The 27,505-nt window shown below is 36.7% G+C and overlaps 1 protein-coding gene and 1 long non-coding RNA gene across 4 annotated transcripts in view; both read left to right on the top strand.

Annotated features, from left to right (window-relative positions):
- The window catches only part of SERPINI2 (serpin family I member 2), a 33,223-nt gene extending 19,500 nt beyond the window's left edge, over window positions 1-13,723 (top strand). For all 3 annotated transcript variants that reach the window (XM_077880214.1, XM_077880211.1, XM_077880212.1), the window contains 4 exons: window positions 1,786-1,883; window positions 5,788-5,874; window positions 9,180-9,269; window positions 13,461-13,723. In XM_077880214.1, coding sequence (XP_077736340.1) covers window positions 1,786-1,883; window positions 5,788-5,874; window positions 9,180-9,269; window positions 13,461-13,537 — 352 coding nt within the window. In that variant the 3' untranslated portion in view covers window positions 13,538-13,723. The remainder of the gene's footprint in view (window positions 1-1,785; window positions 1,884-5,787; window positions 5,875-9,179; window positions 9,270-13,460) is intronic.
- Window positions 13,724-18,136: 4,413 nt separating this feature from the next.
- LOC144302252 (uncharacterized) lies at window positions 18,137-25,704 on the top strand. Its single transcript, XR_013369090.1, has 3 exons — window positions 18,137-18,254; window positions 19,264-19,355; window positions 25,142-25,704. It is a non-coding gene; the product is annotated as an uncharacterized LOC144302252 (long non-coding RNA).
- Window positions 25,705-27,505: the final 1,801 nt, after the last annotated feature.

The following is a 27,505-nucleotide window of genomic DNA, read 5'->3' as shown; positions in this document are numbered from 1 at the left end:
AAAAGTTGTAATAAGTCTTGCAGGATTCTTGCCATTATCCTAAAACTATTATGCTAAAAATAGCCAGTTTTTAGGTGAACTAGAACATTTATTTTCCACCTTTTAGATGCCTACACTCCATTTAGTTGTTAAAAGGAGTGTGGTAATAAAAACAGGAAAAAAAATGAAAAGATTTCAAAACCATCAGGCTGCATATTATCTTTCTTAGCTGGAAGTGGAAAGAAAGAAGTTGAAAACAGTGGCATAAAACAAGCTATTTTCATTATCGGTAGATTTTAATGCCCATGTTGTGGCCACCCTTGGGGCTCTGCATAAGTTAATATTTTCCAAAAGTACATAATATTTTACCAAGATATAATTCAGGCCCTGTACATTTCTGCCATAGCATGTTCATTTTTCTGAAGAATTATAATTTAAAAACTTGTTCAGTATTTGGCAACTAAAACAGTAATCTAATTGGACTGATTGCTCAAGCTGATTTCCAGCCCTGGGTATGGGCCTGCCTATTAGCTAAGCAAGGATCCTGTTCTCGACCAGCCTTGCCTGTATCCAAACTGGAGAGCACAGGGGCAAAGGCTCATCAGTTCAGGCTGAGCTCCTTAGGCAGGACTTGTCCTGGAATTTCACTGATGGAAGAAATATACAGAATTCCTTGTTCTTTTCTTTCATAAAGGTCCAACCTGGTTTTAAAATGCATGTCGATGTTTCTGGCTTCTATAGACTCAGGAAGTACTAGCTTTTCTTTTTTTCTTCTTTTTTAGTGAAATGGTAAAGTGAGAGTCAGTGTTCTGTTAACTTGGAATCACAGATCAGCCTGTGAGACTATGAGATTCTTTGGTTAGAGTCTTCACATCAGATAAATTGAGGTTTGATGATTTGAATGGAACCTACAGTGCTAACTTAGGGCCCTGCATAGGAAGTAGTGGCCAGCAATTTTTCCCCCTCCTATAATTTTTTATCTTTTATTTTTTTTAAATAGAGTTCGTTTTTGGTTATGACTCTAATCTTTTTTTTTAAGATTTTATTTATTTATTCATGAGAGACACACACACACACACACACAGAGAGAGAGAGAGGCAGAGACACAGGCAGAGGGAGAAGCAGGATCCATGCAGGGAGCCCGATGTGGGACTCGATCCCGGGTCTCCAGGATCAGGCCCTGGGCTGAAGGAGCCGCTGAGCCACCCAGGCTGCCCTATCTTTTATTTTATTTAAAGACATTTAGTTCCCTTTCTATCTCTTACCCCTTTTATAGAACCTTTTGGGAAGATATTAGGTGTGTCCATAAATAGAAGGAAGTCACATCACTTGTGACAATGGATGGGAAGGATAATAGATTATTAATGTCTCTCTGTGCTTCAGTAGCCAACAATCCAAGGGTGGTGGCTCCTCTTCTCCTTCCATAGTATTTTGGAAGTATGCCAGGGACCATTTTTGATGGTGTGAAAAACAGAGTGCATACAGTTACTGGAGGGAAACTTTACTTTTCTAGGGAAGGAGCCAAGCAATTGAAAACTTAGAACTCTCACCCTGTTTTGTTAGATAATTATAACTTCAAAAAATGTAGTATTTTCTCCCCCCTTCCCACCAACCATTTATCTGGGAAGCCAGTTATTAGCAACTTCAGAAACTGCTCAGTGGAGCTGGGGGAAATGTAATTGGTCTAATGAAAACAAAAGATTTCACATTATAATCTCTTCCAAGTCATCCATTTTGTGGAAAACATTTTGGTAGCATATGTTATACAATTTTTCAAGACTTTTCCTCTTCATTTTTTTTTAACAGATTTAAAGTAGAACAAAAATTAGACTTCAAAGAAGCTTTGTATTCTTTGAATATGACCGAGATATTTAGTGGTGGCTGTGACCTTTCTGGAATAACAGGTAGTGTGATAAATAATTCTTATATTATTATGTTAATATGCTTTCTTAGTAACTGCTAACGGACTGATCTGAAAGAGCATTTGGCCCCAGAAAATACATACACACACAGTGACTAAATGTCACAGTCATGTTGCGCTGTCTGTAAACAAGCACTTTATTTTGCATTTAAGTCATTTTCCTTAATGAAAGTCAGAAAGCATTTCAGAATGTTAGATAAGCCTTCTAACCATGCTTGTAATAAAACTATGTAGGTAAAGTATTATATGGGCTTTTATTTCAGCCCTGTTTGGATTTCCTTATCTGAATAATGGGATTACGACTTTGAGACTCTCATCTACACGGAGCTAATAAAACTCTTATAAACCAATTTGCAAATGTTAATTTGGTAATACTGGAGCCCATGAAATAGGCATCCACAAGCTGCTGGATGACGAACACAATGTAGAAATTGTAATGCCACAGCTTGCAGATTTAGCTTGAGACTAACAACACATCTGAGGAGATGGAGCTTTTATGCTAACTCACACCTGGGAAACGGCACATGGCTAAGATGCTCACTCACACAACAAAGCCCTAGACAATCTTTTATTTATTTTTTTCTTGTCTTGGCAATACCGGTGGTTCAAAAATATCTAACTAAAGATAAAGAATAATAAAATAATAAAAATATCTAACTAAAGACAAAGAGGGCCAATTCACCCCAAGTTTTTTTACCCTCTTTTAAATTCAGTCCTCTGTTTTATTAAAAGACCAAAAAAAAAAAAAAGAAAAAAAAGACAAGCCTGTCTGTCTGATGGGGTTTTGTATCATAACATGGAAATATTGTGTATTCCTATGTAAATATCTGAGCTTTGGAGAAGTATTCATTAATTCATTCACTCATCAATTACGTGGGTAAATGAATAGAATGAATGAGCTTTCCTGGTGGAGGAGGTGGGTGGGGTACACTGGTGACAGATGTTCATTATTAGCTTCACACATAATTTAGCTACTTGTTCTCACACTGACAGATCTGACTTCTCTGACAATTTCATCAGCAATCAGGAATGAGGCCGTCAACGTTAAATACTGCCACGGCAGGCTATCTACGTGTGCCCTGGAGCACAGCCACCTCACCAACCTCAAGCACCTCTCCCCCTTAGCCTTCTTTCTGGCCTTCAGAGGCTCACTTGCTGTACATCAGACTTTTCCAACAGTCACTCAATGTACGAATTCCCAACAATTTGTGACTTCTATAAAATCTCCTCTTATAGGCAGATTTATCATGAAAATACCTCCAAAATGCTTTCTAAAAGAATTTGTGCAAGAGAATAACTTTAAACAGAGAAAAGCAAACATCCAACCTTTTCTGCTCTTTCCCTCCTGGGAGAGTTGCCGATTTGAGTTGCTTTCACTACTTTGGTTCTAATTTACTGCTGGAAATAAAATAGCCAGAGCCATCACTGGCGCTATATCTGGTCATTAGGAGAACAGTAAGTTCCCTGCTCTCCCCACTTCTCACTTCTGCAGTAAACATTCACTAAAGCTACCGTGAGCCAGTCCGACACTAGTGCTGTGGGATATTTACACAAGACCTACCATCTTACACTTACCTAATTCACAAGCTTTGAATGAAATGTTTTCCGGAAGTCACTTTCGGAAACTTGGAGATGAATATTTGACTTCACAGTGCTATTACTTCTTGTGTTACCTTTAGTAAAACCTTTAAGCTGCCTGAGCCTCAACTTTCTAATTTGTAAAATGAGATAATACATCGTAATGGTGAAAATAAATGAAAGAATGTATGTAAACCACTTTGTCCAACATCTGGCACATAATAGATACTAAGTAAATGGTAAAAAAACAAAAACAAAAACACCAAAAAGCCAAGTGGGGCAATGGCACATTACTATTTACTTGGACATCTTCTAGCAAAGCTGTAGAAGGCTTCTTGTGCTCTTAACTTGACAGAGACATTCTTGGAATTTTCATAGAAAAGGAGGAAAATTATTACAAACGTGAAGAAATCAGTGACTTTATGGAGTCTAGTTTCCTTGTTCTCGTCTATTCTCTGTCAGGTCCCATTCTTTTCCAAAAATCAGGCTTTATTTGTGGTAAGACAGGATACATGAGACCAGAGACTTAATCTGAGGGCCATGGAGTCACTTGACCTGGTACCAGTGCTAAACTGGGTGAAATTCTCCGCTGCACCCCAACGTGCTTTTTGTTCTTCACTCATGGCTTGATATGGGTCTCTAGGTCATCTTCTCTGGATTCCATATGTGAATCCTGATTTACTCTAGGCAGCCCTCAGGAAAGAGCATGCTTACTTGCCTGATCCTGTACCAGATCATTCTCTTGTATTTCAAGATGTGCATGTCCCCTCTTCTCCATCTTATATGTTTCTATCATTGGACATATTCATACCCATGGTTTATTTGTTTGATAATATTTATTGTAAGCCAACCACATGCCAGGCAGTTCTGTAGGGATGCATAAAATGGACGGAGTTCTGCTTCTAGTGAAGTATACATCTGCTGATGAATAATTAATAAGCAATTAGTTAATGAAATGCTGAGGTGATGGATGCTGTAAATTAACTAAAATATCATGGAATAAATAGCGATTAGGTCAGATGAAGGCAGAGTTAGGGTGGGAAGTAACATTTTTGTTGGGACCTAAAGAACGACAGAGCCAGTCAGGGAAAGTTCTGGGGAAGGGGGTTTTAAGTAGAAGGAGAGTTAGGGCTACGGCCTTGGTGCTTGATGATGAGCTGGAGCTACTAGATGAGGAGAGGAGGGTAACAGATGCAGATAAGAGGTATTCAGGGGCCCAGATAGAGTGATGACAAGCAATTTGGAATTTATTTTTAGGAAGCCATTTTTTGTGCAAAAGTCCCTTCTATGACATCTCTTTATCTTGCCTGATGGGCTTTACTAGTCGGTCAGCTGCCAGAGCTGGGTCCCCTTTACTATAAGGTATTGCTACCCGAATCCTTGTAAATCTGGTGGTTTTGGTGGAGCCCGTCTGATCACATCAGGTTTCTCTCCCAAGAGAAACAAAGCTCCTTTTTCTCCTTCCTCTTCAAGTTTCAAGGCCCATCGTCCTTCCTCTACTTTCTGGCCACCACTGAACCCAAGACCATGCTTCCGTTGTCTCTTTGAGGAACACTGTCAGATCTAAGTGGTCCTGACACAGCGGGAATGGCTGATGGCTTCTGAACTCATGGCTTCACTTCCCCCTTCTCAAGAAGACTATCCCTGCGGGTCACAGGATCAGAAACGCTTCACACACACATCAGTTCCACCAAGGGGAGAAGAGGGGCATGTTCTCTCAGCTTGTATCCACACCGGAACAGAATGTTGTAAGACACTATCTTACACTGAGAAATTTGACAGGTTTTAAAGCATGGCTCTGAAGTGATTTTGTAACAGATGACAAAAAAGCTCTTTAGACTTTCATAGTCTCACCAGTCTTGAAAGAAAGTAAATTTTGTTTTAAAGTCAGATCAAAACTGAATACAGAATTTGAAAGGCAAGTTGGCTTTGAGGTTGAATACATAGGTGGGATTAATTCAAATCTGTAAAGCCTTTTTCATCTTGTCTGTGGACCGTAGCTAAGGGGGGCAAAACCTTCTGTCCATACAGATATTTCACTTAGTGGGATACCTGATTTGAGGCTTATCCCCTTCTATCTCTGCCTTTGTATCCGGGCTAAACTTGATCTTTCTCTACGGGTCTCTGTATCATTTCTGCAAGAGCTAAACTACCTTCCACCTCTAGCAAATTAACTAACTTGGGAAGAATTTGTTGTTGTTGTTGTTTTTTCTGTTCTTTATTCTTTTGATAATGTGATATAATATGGGATGCAATAAGTGATGGGTCTGAGTTCTAATCCTTAAATACACTTTCCTATTTTCCAACAGATTCAGCTGAAGTGTTTGTTTCCCAGGTCATGCAACACATTTTTTTTGAAATAAATGAAGATGGCAGTGAAGCTGCAACAGCAACTGGTAGGACAAATGGTTTCATGATCGACCCAGAGGAATGACTAAGGGGAAATGTGCAGAATTAAGGCATTGGCATTTCTACAGGACTCTGATCTCCTTTTTCTCTCCTGCCGTCCAGCAAACTGTAGGGAAAAAAGAGAAATTGGTTGTATAAGCTATGTTTGTGTCTCTGCAGCTGCTGCATAATAAAAAAAAGACCAGGGTGGGGATTTGATTAGGAGTTGAGGCCCATCTAATGATATTTGCTTATTTGTAAATTGAATTTTACCTGCCAATTAGGAGATAGGACCTGTGAGGGAAACTTAACCCTCACACATGAAATCATTATTGTTCAGGAATGCTTACTTTTAAGCAATTAATTAATTTCCTTCTTCTATTATACCAAGTAGGTCCCTACTTTTCTAATACTTTTATTTGTCATTACCTATACACCAGTGGCTCTTAAAGTTAGCTGCCTGTTTGAATCAACTGGAAAGCTTTTTAAAATCCTATGTCCAGTCTATCCCCCAAAACTAAATTAGTAAATTAATTAGATTAGTATCTCTGGAGGTGAAATTCAGACTCTAGCATTTTCTTACATTTCCCTAAGTGAATTTAATGTACATCCAAAGTTTAGAATCAGTGCTTGTCCTTGCTATTGCAAGTACAGTGCATGGACTAGAAGGATCAGCATTGCTTGGGAACTTGTTAGAAATACAGACTATCAGGCCCAACTCTAGACCTACTTAATCAGAATCTCTGTTTTCTGAGGTCTCTGTATGATTTGTGAACACATTACAATTTGAGAACCACTCCTTCATGATAGATTTCCCTGAATAAATGGCATTTTGAATAGTATCTATGCTCCATACAAGTAATCCTCAAAAAATAATTGGAGAAAATTTAATTAGAAATGCAAAAACAACTTTAATGGATGTCTCATAAGTCTATTTTAATTCTTTAGACTATTGTGAGTTTAGCCAATATGTAAAAGATACGCATCCTTTAAGTTGTCATATTGATAAATTTCTATAAATTTGTACTCATGTTATTAATTTCTTGGTTAATTTATAATACTATGTAGCGCCAATGGATTTTGACATGTAGGTGGGTCACACTGGACTCCTGCTACCATTCTAGCATCTCCTGAAGGCCTTGGCATTACTGTGTTCAAGGAACTGAGATTGGAGGGCATGGGCTATTTCAGTCTTAGAGAAATAAAAAGATTGCTTTGGATGAAGTTGTTGGCCTATGTAGACAAATTTTCCAGCTGCTTTTATGTAAGAGTCCTTATAGATCATTCTTTGATCCTCTCATTACATCGGTGAAGAAAGAGGCTCACAACATGAAATGGTTTGCCTACGGTCATACTATTAATTGACAGCTGAGTTTGAACCCTAATCAGGTTCTTGGACTTCAAGTTCAGAGCTCTATCACCCACTGCCTCTAATTTAAGTCTAGGGTTCTCTAAGAGGGTGTAACAATCATTAAGGGATCAGCAGTGACACTGGTGTATTACATGTCCGAATAGTTTTCCGTGTGAGTGTTTTGACTTTCAGGTATCTGATCAGGGGATGCTCAAGAACAGAAAAAATCTCAAGTATTCACCCAAGTGAGAATAGGAATGACACGGACTATACTTTTTTTTGCATTCTTTCATCAATTCAAACCTAAGTCTATATTCACTTGTAGTTTGGGCATTGTAGCCCTGATCTTGCAGGTAGGAGACTGCTATGCATTTTACACTACCAAGGTTATGCTTGATTCTGAAGGGGATCAGAATATGCCACCCCAAAATAGACCTCTTTGCCTGAAGGGTTGTTTAGAGCTGAAGAAAATGGAGAAACAGCACAGAAAAAAAGAGCTCTCTCTACTCTCCCTCGATTTGCCTAAAACCAGGGCATAAATTTCCCTTGTAAAGGTATCTTTCCTCCTCTCTACCAAATCAGAGAACAACCTTTATCACAAGAGATGAAAGTTGGCACTGAAATGAGTCTATTTAATAAACCTTATGAAATAACCCTCTCTTACTATTATTTTTTCCTATATATTTACCTCCCCATAATGTATTGCCCCAGAAGCACCCTACCCTGTTTTTTTGTTTTGTTTTGTTTTTTTTTTTTGAGTTATTCTCCACAATATACCACCCTTTGTTAAAAAGATAGATAAACCAGATAAGCTGTCAAGCCTAACATTTTGCAGGGTATTTACTTTTTTTTTTTTTTTTTCTGTGAAGCTCCTCTGGGGATATAAAATAAACCATTTCTTCTGTTAATCTGTCTTTTTCAGTTTAATTTGCATACCCCAGTCACAAAGAAAGAGTGTAGAAGACAGGTTTTTTTCCTTCTCTAACATTATTTTTCAGTTCTGATCACTTCTGTTGCAATTTTTTAAATGACTTTTTCATGAGTCTGAAAATAATTGTACAAAACCATTGCATTATTGGTAAAGGAAACATCTGAATTGAGTATAGAAATATTTAATTTTTTTAAAGATTTTATTTATTTATTCATAGAGACAGAGAGAGAGAGAGAGGCAGAGACACAGGCAGAGGGAGAAGCAGCCATCATACAGAGGGCCTGATGTGGGACTCGATCCAGGGTCTCCAGGATCACGCCCTGGGCTGCAGGTGGCGCTAAACCACTGCGCCAACGGGGCTGCCCAGAAATATTTAATTTTAAAAGAAAAAAAAAACAATCATTTAAATTTTTACCCCACTTTAAATGTTGACAAATGCTACAATGGAGCCACATGATATAAATTATTATAGTAAATAATTATTAAAGCAGAAAATCTCTTCTTCTAATCACATAAAAAATCCTATATTCATTCACAGCACAAATCCTAAAAGCTCTGAGGCCACAGAATAGTTTCAGAAAAGTTAAAAAAAGTAAATCTGAACTCAGATGTAATTACCACAAGCCTGAAGAATAGAAATAAAGTGCAAACAAATCTGGTTAAGAATTAATAGTTGAAACATTATAAGGATAAATCATATAACATAAATAAAAAGTGAGCAGAAAATTACTGTTTAAAAGAAGAAATTTTTCAACTGCTTTCACTAAATTGAATCTAGTATCTGGCTTTCTTCTTCATTGAGCATAAATGTGAAGTTAGAATTATTCCATGAATAATCCAATATTTGTTCTTCTGCTCTTTGATTTTTAAATTTATTCCAGATTTCTCTGTATTTTGAAAATGGTCATTTTTCTACAAGTTACCTCCTCAAACGAAATGACTTTTCTTGTCTACAAAAAGTATTTTGGGTATATTTTCTTTATTCATCCTTTAATGTGAACATCTAAATAACTGTTGTCTCTATTTCATAGGTATGCACATCCCTGCAATCATGAGTCTGGCTCACAATCAATTTATAGCAAACCATCCATTTCTGTTTATTGTGAAGAATAACCCAACAGGTATCTTCTCTAGAATTCTCTGGGGAAACTGCTTAAGTCAAACAGACCTAGTTCTAGCTGCTATTTGTAATCTAAATATCTGAGATCATTTATTCGTTCAATTTATTGAATCTATTTCGATTTTTCAACTTATTCTTTCAGTGGCTACTTGGCAAATGCCTCTTTTTTTAAATTTATTTTTTATTGGTGTTCAATTTACTAACATACAGAATAACCCCCAGTGCCCGTCACCCATTCACTCCCACCCCTCGCCCTCCTCCCCTTCTACCACCCCTAGTTCGTTTCCCAGAGTTAGGAGTCTTCATGTTCTGTCTCCCTTTCTGATATTTCCCACACATTTCTTCCCCCTTCCCTTATATTCCCTTTCACTATTATTTATATTCCCCAAATGAATGAGAACATATAATGTTTGTCCTTCTCCGACTGACTTACTTCACTCAGCATAATATCCTCCAGTTCCATCCACGTTGAAGCAAATGGTGGGTATTTGTCATTTCTAATAGCTGAGTAATATTCCATTGTATACATAAACCACATCTTCTTTATCCATTCATCTTTCATTGGACACCGAGGCTCCTTCCACAGTTTGGCTATTGTGGCCATTGCTGCTATAAACATCGGGGTGCAGGTGTCCCGGCGTTTCATTGGCAAATGCCTCTTTTATACCAGGCATTGCATTTTAAGAAGTGACAGGGGCCTAAAATCGGGCCATGGTGGTAATAGCTGCCAACACAGCTATTATATATGCTAGCAATTTTAAATACCTATCTCTAACTAACACCATTCCCTACAGGTTAGCTATTTGTCCAATAACAACACAGAAGCTCAGAGAGAGGTTATATAATTTGTCTAAGCTCATACAGCTGGAAAGTAGCAGATGGAAATAGGGCCTGTTAGTCTCAGAAGTCAACTCTCTGTGGTGCCACGAGAGGAGTAGAAATTGAGAGTTGAACAGTTGTGAAGATTTCAGAGATAGAGTCCAAAAGAATAAGTGACTAGCTTTAGGCTTTGAGCGGAAGGGAGAGGTCAAATATGCGTCTCCAGTCTGGGCAGTTCGTGAGAGATGATGCAATTAGCTACAAAAGGTAGAGGTAGTAGTAGATTGGACAGCATTTGACACAAAGGCAACATGTGGTGTACTTGGCCATGTGCTCTGCACACAGTAATAGTATCCCTAGAGACTGGCAGTGTGAACTTGGATGTCAGATGGGGCTCAAGACCTAGCTGTGTAACCTAATGGTTGTGAGACAAGTCAATTATACTTTCTAAGCCATATTTTCTCTACCTCCTATTTAAACATAATATTAGTACTCATCACCTAGAGTTAAATAAAAGAATATATGAAGCCCGTAAAGCTATGCCTGGCATGTAACATTCATTATGAATAAACAATAACTATAAGTGAAGGAATGACCAAAGGAAGGAAGTAGAATGGAGAAGTTTCTCTGTGTAAGTTGGGTTACATGGTAAAGAGACCTAGTTAATTTTAGATCTGAATCTATTAGATTAGCCAATGGTACTGATATTATTGGCCCCCTGAGGGAGATATCCATCTCTTTTTAGGCAACAAGAAACCAATGCGGAATGACCCTTCTGAAAGTTATGTCTTGGAAATAATGAGATAGTTTTAGGTTTGCTGAGATTGCATTAACAGGACTTCAATTCCAACGATGGGCGTGTCAATGTTAAAAGATATTCTGAGTGTGCCATTTGATCTATACATCCTTAACCTTTAGATAACTCTAATTTCTTACAATTAGTATGTAATTATCGAGTATGGAGAATAGAAAGAAATGAAACTTCATTGGACATCAATGCATAAGGAAATAATAGCATTTAGAATATGTTTGACTCTCTATTTTCCAAGTTGATGACCAAGGCCATGTAATCGCTTTCAGTTAAACAGCAGTGAAAATTCTCATCCCCAAATAATCCATTTATTTATTTATTTGCGATAATGCTTAACTATCAGACTTTAATGACAATTTCTACTGTCTCACGATCTTTATTGTAATGAGACTTTCTAAACTAGAGTTGCTCCCTTTAAGTAGTGTTTAAAATGAATGGCTACTCATTTATCAGGGGCTGTAAATTGTTCCCATATAAACTGTAGAATGGGCCATTATCTTAAGACAATACACATCCAGTGATTTATTTATTTTTCTCTCACAAATGAATTGAGGAAATCCTTGAGATTGACAGAAATGGTGCCTTAGCATAGCATAGTAAACTAAGTGGCTCATGCTTTACATAAAATATATTATTTTCATGATTTCTTAAGTAAGAGGATGAATAATTTTACATTTAGTATAATCCATTTTTATCTAGATTTAAAATTTTCTTTCAGTCAAATAGTCCTCTTGGGCAAAATCCAAACATTTTTTGTATTTTTCTATCATGTTAGTTTTATATTCAGTATATTCACTCAAAGCTCTTACTAAACTGAACTTCCAGGGAAATGAAGACATTTTTTCTTCGTGGGGGCAGGCCAGTGTTAGAGACTTTCAGATGCTATCTGAAATGTGCCATTTCTCAGAAAGTGAATCATGATTCTGAAACTGACAGTACTCTACACACAACAACAAAAAATATATATATTGTGTTTAAAACTCTAGTTTTAGTTTGAAAGAAAAAGCAGACAGCAGGGTATCCATTGAGAAGTCTTTCTTCTAGGCTCTTGGCTTTGGTTATACTAGTGTGTTTTAATATTAGGAAGTAAAAATTACTTTTATCTGATTGGAATATTATATACATATGTTGGTTAAATACAGAGGACACCTCTTTGAGAAGGGGGAACATAGAGAAAAATGAAACAATAATGATTTCTGCTTCAGCTTCCCTCTCCATCTTTTGCTGTTATGTCCAGGAAGAGTGCACTAATCCATCCACTTTAGTGGAGAGTAGATTAATGACTGCATAAGGACTCCATTGAACACATAGTACTCCTTGGTCAAAGAAACAGATTGAAAAGGCTGGGACAAATGGCTTTTATGTAACGCCCTACACTTCTGAGTGTTGACAATTTTAAACTGTTGCCTTCAATTATGAGGTTAGTTTCCCTAAAAGTCACTTTAAAAATTTGCCGAATAATTCCAATAAGCAATTTAATGCCATAAAATTCTAAAGAGACAACAGTCCTTGCTGATTCCTATTGTGACAAAATGCAATATATACATCCTGAGCAAGTTGTTTATGGGTCCCCATCTACCCGAAAAACAGAGTATTTTTCTGTTTCTTGGAATTATTTTGAGGTTTTTGAGGTGAAGTATTATTGATTATTATCACTAAAAGAAAAAAATGCTAGAGATTATGTCTATTTCCATGTTACTGGCTCTCTTTGGACTGAACAGTAAAGAGTTAATGAAATATCTAATAATAATATCTAGTAATTCTTTCAAACATATCTCAGTATAATTTCCATTAGATTTTAAATTATACAAAATTTATTTTATCACTTTGAAATTCACATTTATTTCATGTATCTGTAAGGAACATAAACGTCAAGGCAATACTTGGCATCAACCCATTCAAGCCACTTCTCTTACCCTAGTTGAAAAGAAAGGTGAATGGATTTTGACACATCCTTTATTTCTGTTTTGTCCTCTAGTTCCTAATTCCTTTTCACTCACAAACACAGAATGGCTGGATTCAGGTGTTTACATTTCTGCTGTATTACAATTTCGCTTTAGTGAGGATTTGAAAGTACTAGCAATAGAAAATATTGTCTTTTTCAGTAAGCTTTGCTTCAGAGCTGAAGGAGGACATCTGAGAAGCTACACTCTTAACCCTAAGGGCTTATGTTACGTGCATAAAAAGATGACTGCTAATGCCTTAAATTTAAAACTCCACCATGTTCATCACCATTTCATTACGCTATGTTTGCCTGAGTCTCTATATTTAGAAGAACACCACTCTGCTGCTTTATTTTTGCCTTCCTATATGAAAAACAGGACTAATGCATTTTCCGTGACAAGCTGTTGTTGGTGTTAATTTACTTCATAAATTACCAGAAAATGATTAATAATGATATAATTATGTATTTTAGACCAAGGAGAGGGTTTTGCTGTTAGACGTTGCCTATTTATCTTTTACAGAAAGAAAGACTAAATGACTTGTTAAAATATTCAGAAAGACTAATTATTGTCAACTTTTTCACCAGAAATTCCAAGTTTTTTTTTTTCCTTTTCCTAGAATCAATTTTGTTTATGGGAAGGGTGACAAATCCTGACACCCAAAAGATGAAGGGAAGAGATTTAGATTCACTGTGATTGAAAAGAACAGCCTCAGAATGGAAGATGATTCCTGAAAAATAGTCGATTGGCAAAATATCATCATCTTGCAAATATTCTCTACATCTCTTTTTCTGTTTTAACTGTATGTGTATCAATCTTTACTAATATAGATCTGTATTAATGAATAATTAATGTTATTAATAAATGAAAGTATTCATTTAATATTTCTGGTTATGTTTTATAAAGTCTATATTAATCAAAAGCAGTAATCTTACATAAAATATTACTATTAATATGTTAGAATGGGGACACCTGGGTGGCCCAGTGGTTGAGCCTCTGCCTTTGGCTCAGGTCGTGATCCTTGGGTCCTGGAATTGAGTCCTGCATCAGGCTCCCTGCAGACAGCCTGCTTCTCCCTCTGCCTATGTCTCTGTCTTTCTTTCTGTGTCTCTCATGAATGAATAAATAAAATCTTAAAAAAAATACATTAGAACAATCTTGTCTAAGATATTTTGATACCGAATTTCTATCTTAGATATCAAAGTCTCTGTATTCCTAAAATACTGGGCCATCTAACTCCCAGGCATAGCAGCATTATTCAGACTGTGCAGAAGTAAGGTCAAGAGACAGAATGGGAATAGTGTGTGCCTCTCTGGGGGCCACTTAAGATACAGAGTTCCCATAACCATGACAGTAATGAGCTTTGAGTATTTTACTAATCTCAACTTAATGGTTTGTTTTGTTTTGTTTTTAATTCTAGTTAGTTAGCAGACAGTGTTATATGAATTTCAAGTGTCAATATAGTGATTCAACTATTCTATATGTTACCTGGTCCTCATCAAGACAAATGCACTCCTTAATCCCCATCAGCTATTTCGTTCATCCCCTCACCACTTCCCCTTTGATAATCATCAGTTTGTTCTCTGTAGTTAGGAGTCTGCTTCTTGGTTTGATTGCTCTCTCTCTTTCTCAATGAATGGATAAAGAAGATGTAAGATAGATAGATAGATAGATAGATAGATAGATAGATAGATAGATATAGATATATAGCATATACATACAGTGGAATATTATTCAGCCATAAAGAGAGTGAAATCTTGCCATTTGCAATGACATGGATAGAGTCAGAAAGTATCATGCCAAGTGAAATGTGTCAGAGAAAGAGAAATACCATATGATTTCACTCCTTTGTGGAATTTAAGAAACGAAACAAATGAGCAAAGGGAAAAAACATAATTTTTAACTCCATGCTTTAACATTTAATATTTGCCATTGTTTAATACCTTTAAGGTCATATCTATTTTCCTCTTCTGATTTATGCTTTAAACATGTATAGGAAAGTAAAATAATGAGAAGTTTTCCTATGCATGAAAGTGGCAGCTAAATTAGGATGATTTAGGAAGCTGACCTTCCAAGATTTTATAACACTGAAATAAGGAAGTGTTAGAGCCAAGATTGTAATCTGTAAAGATTAAATGCAGAACCCTTTCTCTGAAAACTCTGAAATGTCAGATCCAAATATCCAAAAGAATATTACATTCCGATGACTCGATATAACATGTTTCACAGTTTTTCCATTTTCATGTTAATGAGAGAGAGTATCCTTTTGTTTGTTGGCTTTGGCAAATCTTAGCAGAGAATTTCATGGTAATGACAACCCATTGTTGAGTTCTAATTATGTGTCAGACACTGAAGTAAGCACTTCATCTACATTACATTAAACATACGAAAAACCCTGTGGAACATTATTACCCACCTTCCAGATGGAAGAACTGAGGCTCTTATAAATTAGTCAAGGACACATAGCAAATAAATATGGTGATCTTCACAGTATTCCCAAGTTTGAAGCCAAGACTATCTCAGTGAGAAAACTGACTATAATCTCTGAGTTATAATCCTTTCTACTTAAGTCCTTCATTATTATTATTATTATTTTGAAGATTTATTTACTTATTTTGAGAGAGAGAGAAAGAGAAAGAGCAAGGGGAGAAGCAGAAGGAAAAGGGAGAGAATCCTCAGGCAGGCTCCCAGCTGAGTGCAGAGCCTAATTCAAGGCTTGATCTCAGAACCCTGAGGGGAAATCATGACCTGAGCAGAAATCAAAGTTGGCCGCATACTTGACTGTACCTTCCAGGTACTCCCTGTGTAAATCCTTTAAAGTAGTGTAGGTCTTCCCCTGAAATATTATGCTATCTAGTCTCCAAAGTCTAGATTTCTATCTACAGGAAAACCTAGAACAATACTCCTGACGTTATGAAAACAACTTTATAATTAATTATGATTGCTTAAAACCATAACATAATTGAAAGCGATATTCATTTTTCTAGAATGCCAACTTGAGCTTACTTAGCTATAGCACAGTAAATGCTAATCTATATGTTAATGATGTATCACAAGTTTGTTGCTCATCATGGAATGGATTTAAAAATATGCTTCCTCAGTTCAGGAAGAAGAGAATAATAGGTTGTTAGGAGGATAGTAGTTTTAATCAGGTCTGCCCAAATTCCTGTTTCCCTTGGAATACCTCAGTCTTAGGATCCTCCTCATGTGTACCATGTGAGTTTGCTCTGGAGATGTATTTATTTTTTCCAGAAATACTGAGCTTCCATCATGTTCCAGGCATTGGTGTAGAAACCAGGGCTATACCAGTGAACAAAGCTGACAGGGTCTCTGCCTTCAGGGAGCTGACATTTTACCGGTGGCAGAAGGACAATATCCACTGAATAAAACAGGATAAGGAATTAAGAAGGGTTTTCTAAATGAGACAATGTAATAAGGTGACTGCCCAAGTTTCACTTTAAGTAGTTTTTTTCATAATATGTTCCTCATATATTTGCTTTTCCTCACTAAAATCTGCTAAATGTCTGCCTCAAGTTCCTTGCAATGGAGACTGACTGCACTATCAAATGTTTTTCTTCTCTGATTTCATGTTCTGTACTTGGTTATTGTTACTTGCCTTCCAAAAGGAGCATGTTTAAGCTCCTCATAGAAGAGAGGGTAGCTTTCTGGTGTGGGTTCCAGCTGAAAATCCCCCCTCCCACCCGTTCAAGAAACATAGTTGCCAAAGCACTTTCAAGATTAAAACCTTTAATCTTCATCTTCAGTGAAATTAATTCAGTAGTTATTATAGCTCCACATCACAAAGGTTAAAAATTTCTGGAACATATTTATAAAAGATATATATATATATATATGTATATAAATATATATTTATATACATATTTATATATAAAATAAATATGAAATAATTTTCTTTGCCAAACTATGTGAAATTCTTAAGATCACAACAGTACATAATCTGTGTGGGATAAAAATACTGTCAAATAAATATCCTTTGAAAAAAATCTGATCCATCATACACATATCACATATACATTTTTTTTTTCCTTCTTGAGACAAAATGGCCATTAAAGTAATAGTATTTTTTGGAAACTTTGGAATTGGGTTTATTGACTTCACATAGTTCTCATTCATGACATTTTTTTAGAGGAAGGAGTCTGCTACTTCAGGCAGTGGGACCTTGGGAGTCAAAGACCTGAGATTTTTTTTGAGTGAGGGTGAGATTTATAGAATTTCCTGAATTGGGTAATAATGATCTAGAAATCTAGAAATACACAAAGAGAAATTAGGCAGGTTTTCTTAGAAGTCAGTGGTTTGAGCTTCTGGAAGTAAGATATATTCTCCTAGGAGGGCCTTGCATCGTTGAGACATACCCAGTGAGGGGCTGACCCCTGAGCTGCGTGATTCCTGAGACTGACTCTGTGCACAGGGTGGAAAAGTGGGCATACTGTAATCTGTTGTTTGTAAAAGCAGTTTTCCCCCCCTGTATTTCATTTCTTTCTTTCTTTCTTTCTTTCTGTTTCCTTGTATGATCAACTCTAAATAAACTCTGAAGTTCTAGAAGCCAAAATCAGTTTGTTTTTCTTTTTCTTTTTCATGCCTCAAGTGACCACCCTGATGGTATAAAGGAAGTGAACGATGAGACATTTTTCACTGTCTAAAATTATATTTTTGGCTTGTCACTTCAATCCTCTGGGGCTTTGATATCTTCACCAGTACATTGAAGGGCTGGACAAATCTTATTTTAAGTCTTTATTCTGAAGTCCTATGTTTGTAAATCTTGGACTTCTCAACAAAGACACATTCTGGAATAATGTCTTTTGAGTCACCATTATCTATAAACAGTGGGTTTTCATGAAACCAACAAAAATTCCAGGATGTGCCTTTCACTATGATATTGGTTTATCACATTATCCTTAATGTATTTACAGTTGTCTTTTATAGGTGTGAGATTCAATTTTTAAAAACAGTATATAAAAAAAATAAAAATAAAAACAGTATATATAAAACAATTTTACTCTTGCGGCAGAGACCTCTACATAGTGAAGATTTTTGATGGTGGGCTTCCTCGGGATAGAGCTGCTGCTAGGCAATGGTGGCCTGGCTGGAGACGTCGTTTCACCCATCATTGCCTTTATCTGAGTGGAGCCTTGCAATTAGTTCTCATTCATGGAATTGGAATGGAGATGAGTGTGTCACTTGTGAGCCCAAATGATTAAGAACCAAGTGTTCCTCTTTAACCTTTCTCTTCTATACCATTGTGATGTCAATGTTGAAAATGTCAACCGCCGACCCTGGAAACTATTTAGAAGATGAGAGAGCCCATGTTAGCCTGGTGCCTCTGTCACTGTGTGTGGCAGACCCTCTCTGCTGCCAAAGCCACCAGGAGCAGTCACTGGCGTTGCACCGTGATGTGAGCAAGTGTTATAGTTTCATTGAAATTTTTTAAAAAATATTTATTTATGAGAGACACCAAGAGAGAGGCAGAGAAATAGGAGAAGCAGGCTCCCTGCAAGGAGCCTGATGTGGGACTCCATCACGCCCTGAGCTGAAAGCAGTCGCTCAACCTCTAGGCCACCCAGGCATCCCATAGTTTCATTGAAATTTAAGGAATTTTAATGACAATAGTAAATTAACTTAGCATTTTTGATGGGGTGCTTCTATAACAAGCTACCAAAATACACGATTCAATGAGGAAAGAAGCCAATGAGAAAAGATTACACTGAAAATCCAAATAAAGAGGCATCTGAGTAGCCCAGTTGGTTAAGCAACTGACTCTTCATTTCTGTTCAGGTCATGATCTCAGGGTCCTGGGATGGATCCCCACATCTGGCTTCACCCTTAGCAGGGAGTCTACTTGAGATTCTTTCTCTCCCTCTCCCTTTGCCCTTCCTCACCGCCCCCCCCCAACTTGCATTCCCTCTTTCTACCTCTCAAATAGAAAAAAATCTAAAAAAAAATCCAAATAAAAATGGTAAGTGAATTATAAAGATGATGTCTCCTTACTGCATGAAGAATAAAAGCAAGACTCTGCAGCCAGTATTTAAGGTCTTCCATAATGTAACCCCACATTTTTAGATTAATCTTTACTCATTGGTGCTTGGTTATGTAGCACATCTCCAATCTCTCACTTGGAGTGAATGACCGCTAAATCTGCTTGCTCTGCCTGGAAATGTTTTTTTCTCCCCTCCTGCAAAATGTCTGTCAAAACTCTAATATTGCTTCAAGACTTAGTTCAAATATTTCCTTTTCTAAAAATGTTATCCAAGTTTCTCTCAATTGCTACTTCTTTCCACTAACACTCTCCCCATATATCATAACAATTCTTTGTTTCAGCTGCTCATGTGCCAGTGGGCCAGGAAGTAGTGTGTATTTTTAATTGCACCATAATGAAGTCTTATTCATTTTTATGTTTCCCATAGGACCTAGGACTCTGCCTGCATCCTGGCAGTTACTCAATGAGGAGTCACTGAACTGAAATAAATAAAGAACTTTGTTAGAGCCACCGATACAGGTATATATTTGACTTATCAGTCTACACGAGATCCTAGAAGTTATAGATAATTATATAAAGCACATGTTTTAACTATAACAGTGACTAAGAAAAAGTATCTTAAGATGACAAAAGTTTATTTCTCTGTCAAGTAAAAGAAGTTTGGAGGTTGTTGATACATGGCTGAGATAAGAGTTCCATGACTCTATCTCCATGGTATTATGTCTTAGCTCAGGCTGCTACAACAAATATCATAGACCGGGTATGTTAAACACATTTAATTTTCACAGTTTTGGAGGCTGGGAAATCTACAATCAAGATATCTTTTCTAAGTAACAGGACTCTGTTCTCTACCTGCTTTTCAGCAATTTAATTATAATGTGCTGCAGTGTTATTTTCACTGTGTTTATCCTGCTTGGGTTGTTGTGCTCATGGATCCATGAGCTAAGAGTCAATACCAGATTTGGACATTTTTGGCCACTATTCTTCAAAACATTTTTCTTTCCTCTCCCCACTTCCTCTGGACTTGAATTAAAGATATGATAGACTGCATCACATCTCTCCACAGGACACAGCATTGTTCATGTTTTACTGTATGCATTGGTTTGCATAGTTTCCATTGTAATGTCTTTGAGTTGTTTAATCTTTTCTTCTGCGGAGTCTAATTTTCATTGAATTCCATCCGGTAGGATTTTCATTTTAGATATAATATTTTTTTAGCACTAACAGTTTCATTTAAAAAAAAAACTTCCATTTCTCTCCAAATTTTATTTAGGTTCAATTATTAATATATAAATTTAAATTCTTGAGAATACATTGATAATTTTAAGTCCTTGTTAGCTAAATCTATAACCACTGTTATTTTGGGGTTTATTTTTCAATTTATTGACTTTCCTTTTATTTGTGGATCACATTTTCTGCATTTTAAAATATGTAGCAGTGTGATTGGATGCTAGGTATTGTTATTATTGTTAGTATGTTGCTATATTTTGGATTTTGTTATCTGCCTTTAAAGAGAGATGAGGGATGGCTCACTTGGTTAAGCTTCTGACTCTTGGTTTCAGCTCAAGTCATGATCGTAGGGTTCTAGAATTGAGCCCTGGTGGGGCTCCCCCGCTCAGTCAGGAGTCTGCTTGCCTCCCTCTACTCTGCCCCTCCTCCGCTCATTCTCTCTCTCTTTCTCTCTCTCTCTCCCCCTCTCTCTCTCCCTCTCGCAAATAAATAAATAAATCTTAAAAAAAATCTGTTGCCCTTTAAAAAAAAATAGAGTTGAGTTTTCTTTAGCAGCCATAAAATTACTTGCAGGTCAGATTGATCTTTTTGAAGCTAATGACAGAAAATTCAGCTGTATACAAAAAAATGGAAACATGAAAGTGGAGAATATGATTTGTATATAAAAGGGTTCAATCTTGAAAGAACTCCTGGAAATTGCTGACCAAATTGCTTTTCCTGCTGATTGCTAAAGTCAGTATAAATAGTTACTTATTTAGTTTTATATCCTCATTTTTTTCAACTTGTTTCTACCTTGGTATCACTTCTTGGAAGAAAGAAGCAAAAACCTAGAACTCAATAGTGAAAGTGTAGATACATTGCCCTATTGCCTTGTGCAATGATTTGGTGCAATCCAGGCAGCTCCTTCTTAACTTGATTTCCTTAACTTTATATCACCTCGAAGGGTTATATATGTGCATCCTAGAGAAGAGAACAAGAAGATAAGTTTAGATATCTTTGTAAATATTGAATTTAGCATAGAAATAATCATTTAAGGAGAGACAGAATATGATTAAGTGAGTTCTGCTCTGGTGCATTTTCAAAAGAGTTTAAAGAAGAACATTTTATTTAATCAAATTGCTTAGAGATTATTGAAGAAAAAATTTAAAAGTTGGGGTGTTTGAGCATTCTCAGATATTCCAATTCATAGCATATATATTCTTACCATACATTCTCCTCCTTTTAGAGATTTGTAGAATTCTGTGATTTGAATTTGCCTAGTGTATTTATTTATATGCTTATTATATCAGTAGGTTAGGATAAAACCATAGCAAAACTGAAAAATACTAAAATAGTCCATTTCTATATGTAGGCATTCAAAGGAAAAAGTAATGCTAGTCATCTAAGACATTTAGGTAAAGTCTGTTACTAATTTATTCAATCTACCCACATGATGATGAAAAGTTAACAAAGCAGTCCACTATAGGGATTGATATTTAAGCTTTTTCAGATTCAACTTAAATTTCCCCAAAGTATTTTATCAGTAAAGTTAAAATAGGAATATGATTTCTCCTTCAGAAGTTATTGGTGTAGGATGCCCCAAATATGTGATTTTGGTTGGTTCAGTTAAAAACCACCACCAGAAGAGATTTCTTTTTTTTTGTTTGTTTGTTTGTTAAAATATTTACTCTTTTACTTCTTGATTGTTAGGTTAATATTGCAATTGTACAGTGCATAGCAGTACTTCTCCAAGTGATTAAGACTCTATGAAGTCAAACTGTTCTCATAATAATTTTATGAAGTTATTTGTCTATTTCAGTCTAAGTCTCTCATAAGTGTACAATAGAGCTTCCATAGGCTATAACATGTATGACATTGCAACAAACTGAATGCAGAGATAAATAAAAGATTATTGCTGTTTTCTACTCATCAAGGCATAAAAGAAATATGAAAAATATAAAAAGGTATGACTTGTCTGCAGTTTTTTTTCGAATTGGAAAAAGGTTTTTAAAATAAGAATACATTATGTGAACATTAATAATTTTATTTTTGCTGTTTTAAAAGGAATATAAATATTTTTAATTGCTCAGTTTTATTTCCTATTATGACAAATATCTAGCTCTTTGGTATGCTAAATGATTAAGTGTGGAAAGATTTCTTCAGACCAAAAAGTTTAAGAACCCTGAGTATATATCCATTTAGGCCATGATTCCATATGGCAGTTAGACATTACCAAAAATGAAAACAAAAATAAAACAAAACAAAAACCTGTAGATGACAAATGAGAGGGAGATGTAGAAACATGAGTCTGAGAAAGCAGGAGGATATGACACTGTGAAATAGGCACATCACAGTCAGAGAGAGATGCACACAATGTGGATAACTATTTTAAGTACAACAGCACCAATATCTTTCTCACACCCGAAAAGGAAACAGAATAGCTATAAAATCTTTTACATGATGACAGGACAGATGGACTATAGAGAGGAATTCAGCCATTGAAAATAGCCACAGAGAATCAATGCAAATTAAAAAAAAAAATACATATGTGTGTGGATAATACATGTACGTGTGTGTGTGTGTGTGTGTGTGTGTGTATCCCCCTCTTAAGAGGATATAAATTAGAAAATGGTTTTGGAGACAGTATACATCAAGAGGAAAGCAAAGCTCATTTCTATTTTCCCAGTGTTTGAAGAGATCTTTTCAGGGTAAATGAGAATTTCAAATAATGTTTAGTCAAGGTTGCCTGGCTATAGAAACCCACCATGCTGCAACAGGAAAGAGGATTTATGTGAGGATACAGAGATATTTTGGTTAGCAAGGGAAAAACTGCAAACAAGTTTTAGGAGAGACCAGAACCTAGAAGTGATCAACATCAAGTCCTCAGGACATTAAATTATTCTTCTTCCTTTTAAAACACTTTTTTGCTTCTCTCCGGTATACTGATAAATTCATTTGTCCCTGTAGATCAGTAGTTTTGCTGCTTCATGCAGGTGGCTAAATAGGACTCACATAAGTTCCCATGTTTACAAGCAAAGCTGCCCTCATTTTACCCATTCCAAATGCTTAGAATAATTGGATTGGCCCAATTTGGGTTTATATGCCCGGCCCTGATCGGATAGTTATTGTCTAGAGATAGTTTGGAGCTCCTGCTTATGAAAGAATATGTTAGCTCTCAGAGAAGTGTCTTATAAACAAGACAGACCTGCTTTTTACTGGAAATGAGATATGTAAATACATCTAACAAATTTCTATTTTCCTCTAGGTAACTTAGTTACCCTACCCAGTGTCCCAGCCAATCACTCGGGTAATCACAGTGCCTCGTGGTTTCAGTATATAAAAACTACAGTTTAGTAATTGGTGTAAAAACTCTTTTTTATATATCATTGTAGGTAACTGTTTCTGTAGAAATCTCCTGGACCATTCTCCTCATGAAACCTGAGGCTCCCTAAGCAACAGCTACACTCTAATGAAATTTCTTTCTCTGGGCAACAGACTCTAATAACCTAAATCAATCAAAACTTGTATATAAATGTGTGCAACCTGAGAAAATAATTATGGATGTATGTAGGTCTGCAGTGGAAGCAGAGAGTTGACTTTTAGCACCAGGATCAATTCTTAGAGTAGCATTCTGTCCAGAATGCTCTTTGTCAGGAGGCCCCATAACTGTTGGTAATGTTAGGACAACACTCAATTGGATGCATAAAATGGAAGTCCTAAACGCCACCCCTTCCCTATAGCCTGAGTCAGTGGGACACTCACCATCTTGTCTGACATGCAGTGATGGACATCTCCTGGAACAGCCAAAAAACAGAACTGTTTTCTTAGTAACGTGATCCATTCGCCTTGAATCCTACCTAGGGAATGCGGAGAAAATATAACACCTAACTCTTTGGCCACATATCATCTCTTTCATTCCTCTAGTTAAGGGGAGACATTGGAGCTAGAATTTAAGCTTGACTATGTCTTACAAGTACTGTCTTACATATGTCTCTATATAAGTACCCATTTAATTAAAGGGGAAAAAATAATTGCTATAGGTCCACTCTTGGGACTAGAAAGTTAGATCTTAATTAGTCTAATTTAGAAACTAGGGCAATAGGACATGTGCTACAGTTACAGTTCTTTTTAAAAAATAATTTATTTGAAATCTCCATTCTCAATGCTTATCATGGTTGTACTCAGAAATATTTCCTCTAGCCTTTAGCAGATCCTAGGGAGCCGATTTGATGTTATCAAACTCCCTGCCATCATCTAACATAGCTAACAACTGATGTACTCAAGAGGATACTCTCCCAGATATTGAAATTGGGTGGTAATACTTAGGAAACAGGACCAAAACCCAACCCCCAAATCTTCTCCTGGCTACCTATTGCTGCCCTAGGTTCAATATCACCCTTAGAATCAAAGAAGAGGGATTGAATCCCCTGTTATAAACTTCCTCAGACTATGCTTTCTTTCCATGTAAAAGTCTGCAAAACCAAGGAGTATGTCCATCAAAAGTTTGGGACTCTCTTCTAGACCAAGCTTTGGATACCTGAAATCCCAGAATTTACTTCCCAAACAACTCAAGCCTACTTCCAACATTTGTGCAAGGCATTCTTAGAGTCTGTTATCTCTAGGAAATATTGCACAGCTAAAGGCCCCCTCTGAGACCCAAAAAGGACCAAAAGACTGGTTGGTGTTTACAGGGACATAGATGGAGCTTGGACTTACAGGTTGGGAAGGGAATGCAACCAGGCCCCTCCTAGAGTGGGGTCAAAGCAGGAATGGAAGAGAAAGGAATGGGTTACCTCCTTTTGGGCACAAGGGACTGGATTTCTCTTGCTGCCATGTATTGTTACAGAATCCCAATGAATTCAAGAATTCTAAATTCAAACCTGGCCTTTCAGGTTATTATGGTTTATTTCTCAAAATAGGAGAGTAGCCATTTTCTTTAAATTCTTGGCTTGATTTGGGCCGCCATTTGTATTCTTTCCAGGGACTAACAAATGTTAGAAGTCAGCATGCCCAGATTCTTGGTAGTTTCTAGAAAAATGCAAATGCCTTATTCATATATGACTTTTTGCCCTAACTCTAAAATATTTGTTTGATAGGCTGAGCTGGACAGGAAGAGATAAAAGCAAAATCCTCTGGCAACTTAAAGTGGAATCAGATAGGCGGCTTGTTTATGCCTCTCCCAAGCCCAGAGCTACATTTCATCTCCTCATATTCAATCTTCAAAAGCGAGTGAAGGTGAATCTAAAGAAATGCCTGACAAAGGAGAGTGGAGGATAAAGGGTTCACTTTAAGACACAGAGAACATCAAACTAAAACAATCTATTCTAGGATTCCTGCATCTGAGACTGACCACGGGCCCTGAAAGACGTTTTCTCCATCTATACCGCCTGGGTGGGATTTCTTAGTGAAGAGGGACTGAAAATCACCATTGAGATATTACTTGTATTTCTTGAACATTTATTAGGCTAAGAAACTATAGGTTGAATGCTTTCTTCCGTGACTCATTTTGCCATTATAATTAAGTCCAGCACAAAAATCACTTTCAATCACTTGTGACAGATTGGTACCTGGACTTGGCAGACCAAATAGACAACTGAAGCTAAGATTATTGTGCAGAGGGCAGACTGAGAAATGCTCTCGAGTCATGCCCATTAGAGAATCAGGCCTCAGTGAAGTCAGTGTGTGCCCAGGTGTGCCCTCACTTACACAAACACAGCCTTCAGTGATGTACCAGGCAGAGCCAGGATTGCTCTCTCACAGCATTCAAGTAGCAGCCTGAATGCTAAAAATTCAAATTTCTTATCCTCCTTCTCATCTGGTAAATTAATACTGCAGTATTTTTTTTTATGTTGTTAACCTCTAGGTACCTTACCATTTATGGAATTTTATGACACCTACTATGAGAGTACAAATCAGCTGTCAGGAAAGTTGACAACGTCAATATTATTCACTGCTGATCTTCTGATCAACTGCCATATTTTCTGGCAGGTCGAAATTAGCCAGATGGTCTGTTTTCAAGCTTGATGTTATATCTAGCTATGTGGCAATGTAAGTGCTCATAAAGCCTATCCTTTGCAGGGTTCACCCTGTGTGTAAGCAGGTTAGGTGGCTGCCTCTGAGGCATGATTTCGGAAGCTGCAAATCCTCCCTATTGCTGATATTTTAAAACATCGACTCTGCACCTACCATTGTACTAAAAACCCCTGCTAAATGCTAGAGCTAGTAAGACACAGTCTTGCTTTCCAAGTCATTAGTGTTATAAAAGTAGCAGACACGGTTGACTTGCCAAGGTGTGCAGAATTCTTGTAGGAAAGGGGCTCCTTGTCGTTAAGTAACTAGGTCTCTTTGTTGCCTGTGTTAAAAATGCAAACATGGAAGATAAAACTCACTGGTCTATTAATATCTATATTAGTTAGGTAAAGGCTAAACTGCTATTTAAAAAGTAGGTCCCAAACATAGTGGCTTTACAAGATCCATCAGTTCTTAGGAAATATCTTCATTTGCATGATCAAAGCTGAGTTACAGATATGTCCATGTCCTGGCTCAAGGCAAGGGAAAAGAGCACATGTTGGGGCAAGCAATTTTCTTTTCTTTTTTTTTTTTTCTTTTTCTTTTTAGCAATTTTCTTTTAAACCAAAGAAGCAGAAATTGCACTTACCACTTCCTCTCATATTCTCTTGGTAATAACTAAGTCACATCCTGGAGACAGCTGCAAAGGAGGCTGGAAAATATAGTTTTAGCTGGGTAGCCACGTACTCAGTATGAACTCTATTCTATGGAAGAATAGAATTATGGATTTTGATAGACAACTAGCGGTCTCTACCACAGAATCATTAAAAACATAAGCATGCTCTGCATAGCCCCCTCAATAAAGTAGCTATTGCTTTAGTAAATCTTGAAGTTACGGGATGTAGGAATATTTTTAATGGGGAGAGAGTGAATAAGCATTCTGTAGACTAGTCGGGCCTGATTGTGAGTTGAGTGTGGAGATGAGACTACGCTTGCCTAAGAGAAACTTAGGAACCCTATGAGGGACCAACACAATGGAGCTGGTAGGAAAACAAGGTCAAGGTCTTCCCAGAGCTGTCTTCCCATATCAGTAATTATAAGACTCAAATATTCACTTTTCAGAAACCATATTGTACCTATCCCTGCCTCTCTGGTTGGAAAGGTCATATAGGTGTGGACGTTACCTTTGGGTGTTTCTATATATATAAAAATATTTTAGCATTAATGTTGGAAAAAATCATTTTAAATTAGTGTATTTCCACCAGAAATTTCATACTCTTTTTTTTCCTTTTTGATATCCTTATTCGGATTTTTAAAGTAAAAATTAAAATATATAACGAAGATCATAGGTATGTATTTATACTTAGTCATTTAAGATTTTTTGAAATGCTTGTTGTCGCTGGGATTTGGTAGTTATGTGATGATCTGGCGCCACCCAGCAGACCAAGCGA

This window comes from Canis aureus, chromosome 31 (genome assembly GCF_053574225.1).
Source record: "Canis aureus isolate CA01 chromosome 31, VMU_Caureus_v.1.0, whole genome shotgun sequence".
NCBI lineage: Eukaryota > Metazoa > Chordata > Mammalia > Carnivora > Canidae > Canis > Canis aureus.
The sequence above is the reverse complement of the archived record's forward strand: the minus strand, read 5'-3'. Positions and strand labels throughout refer to the sequence as shown.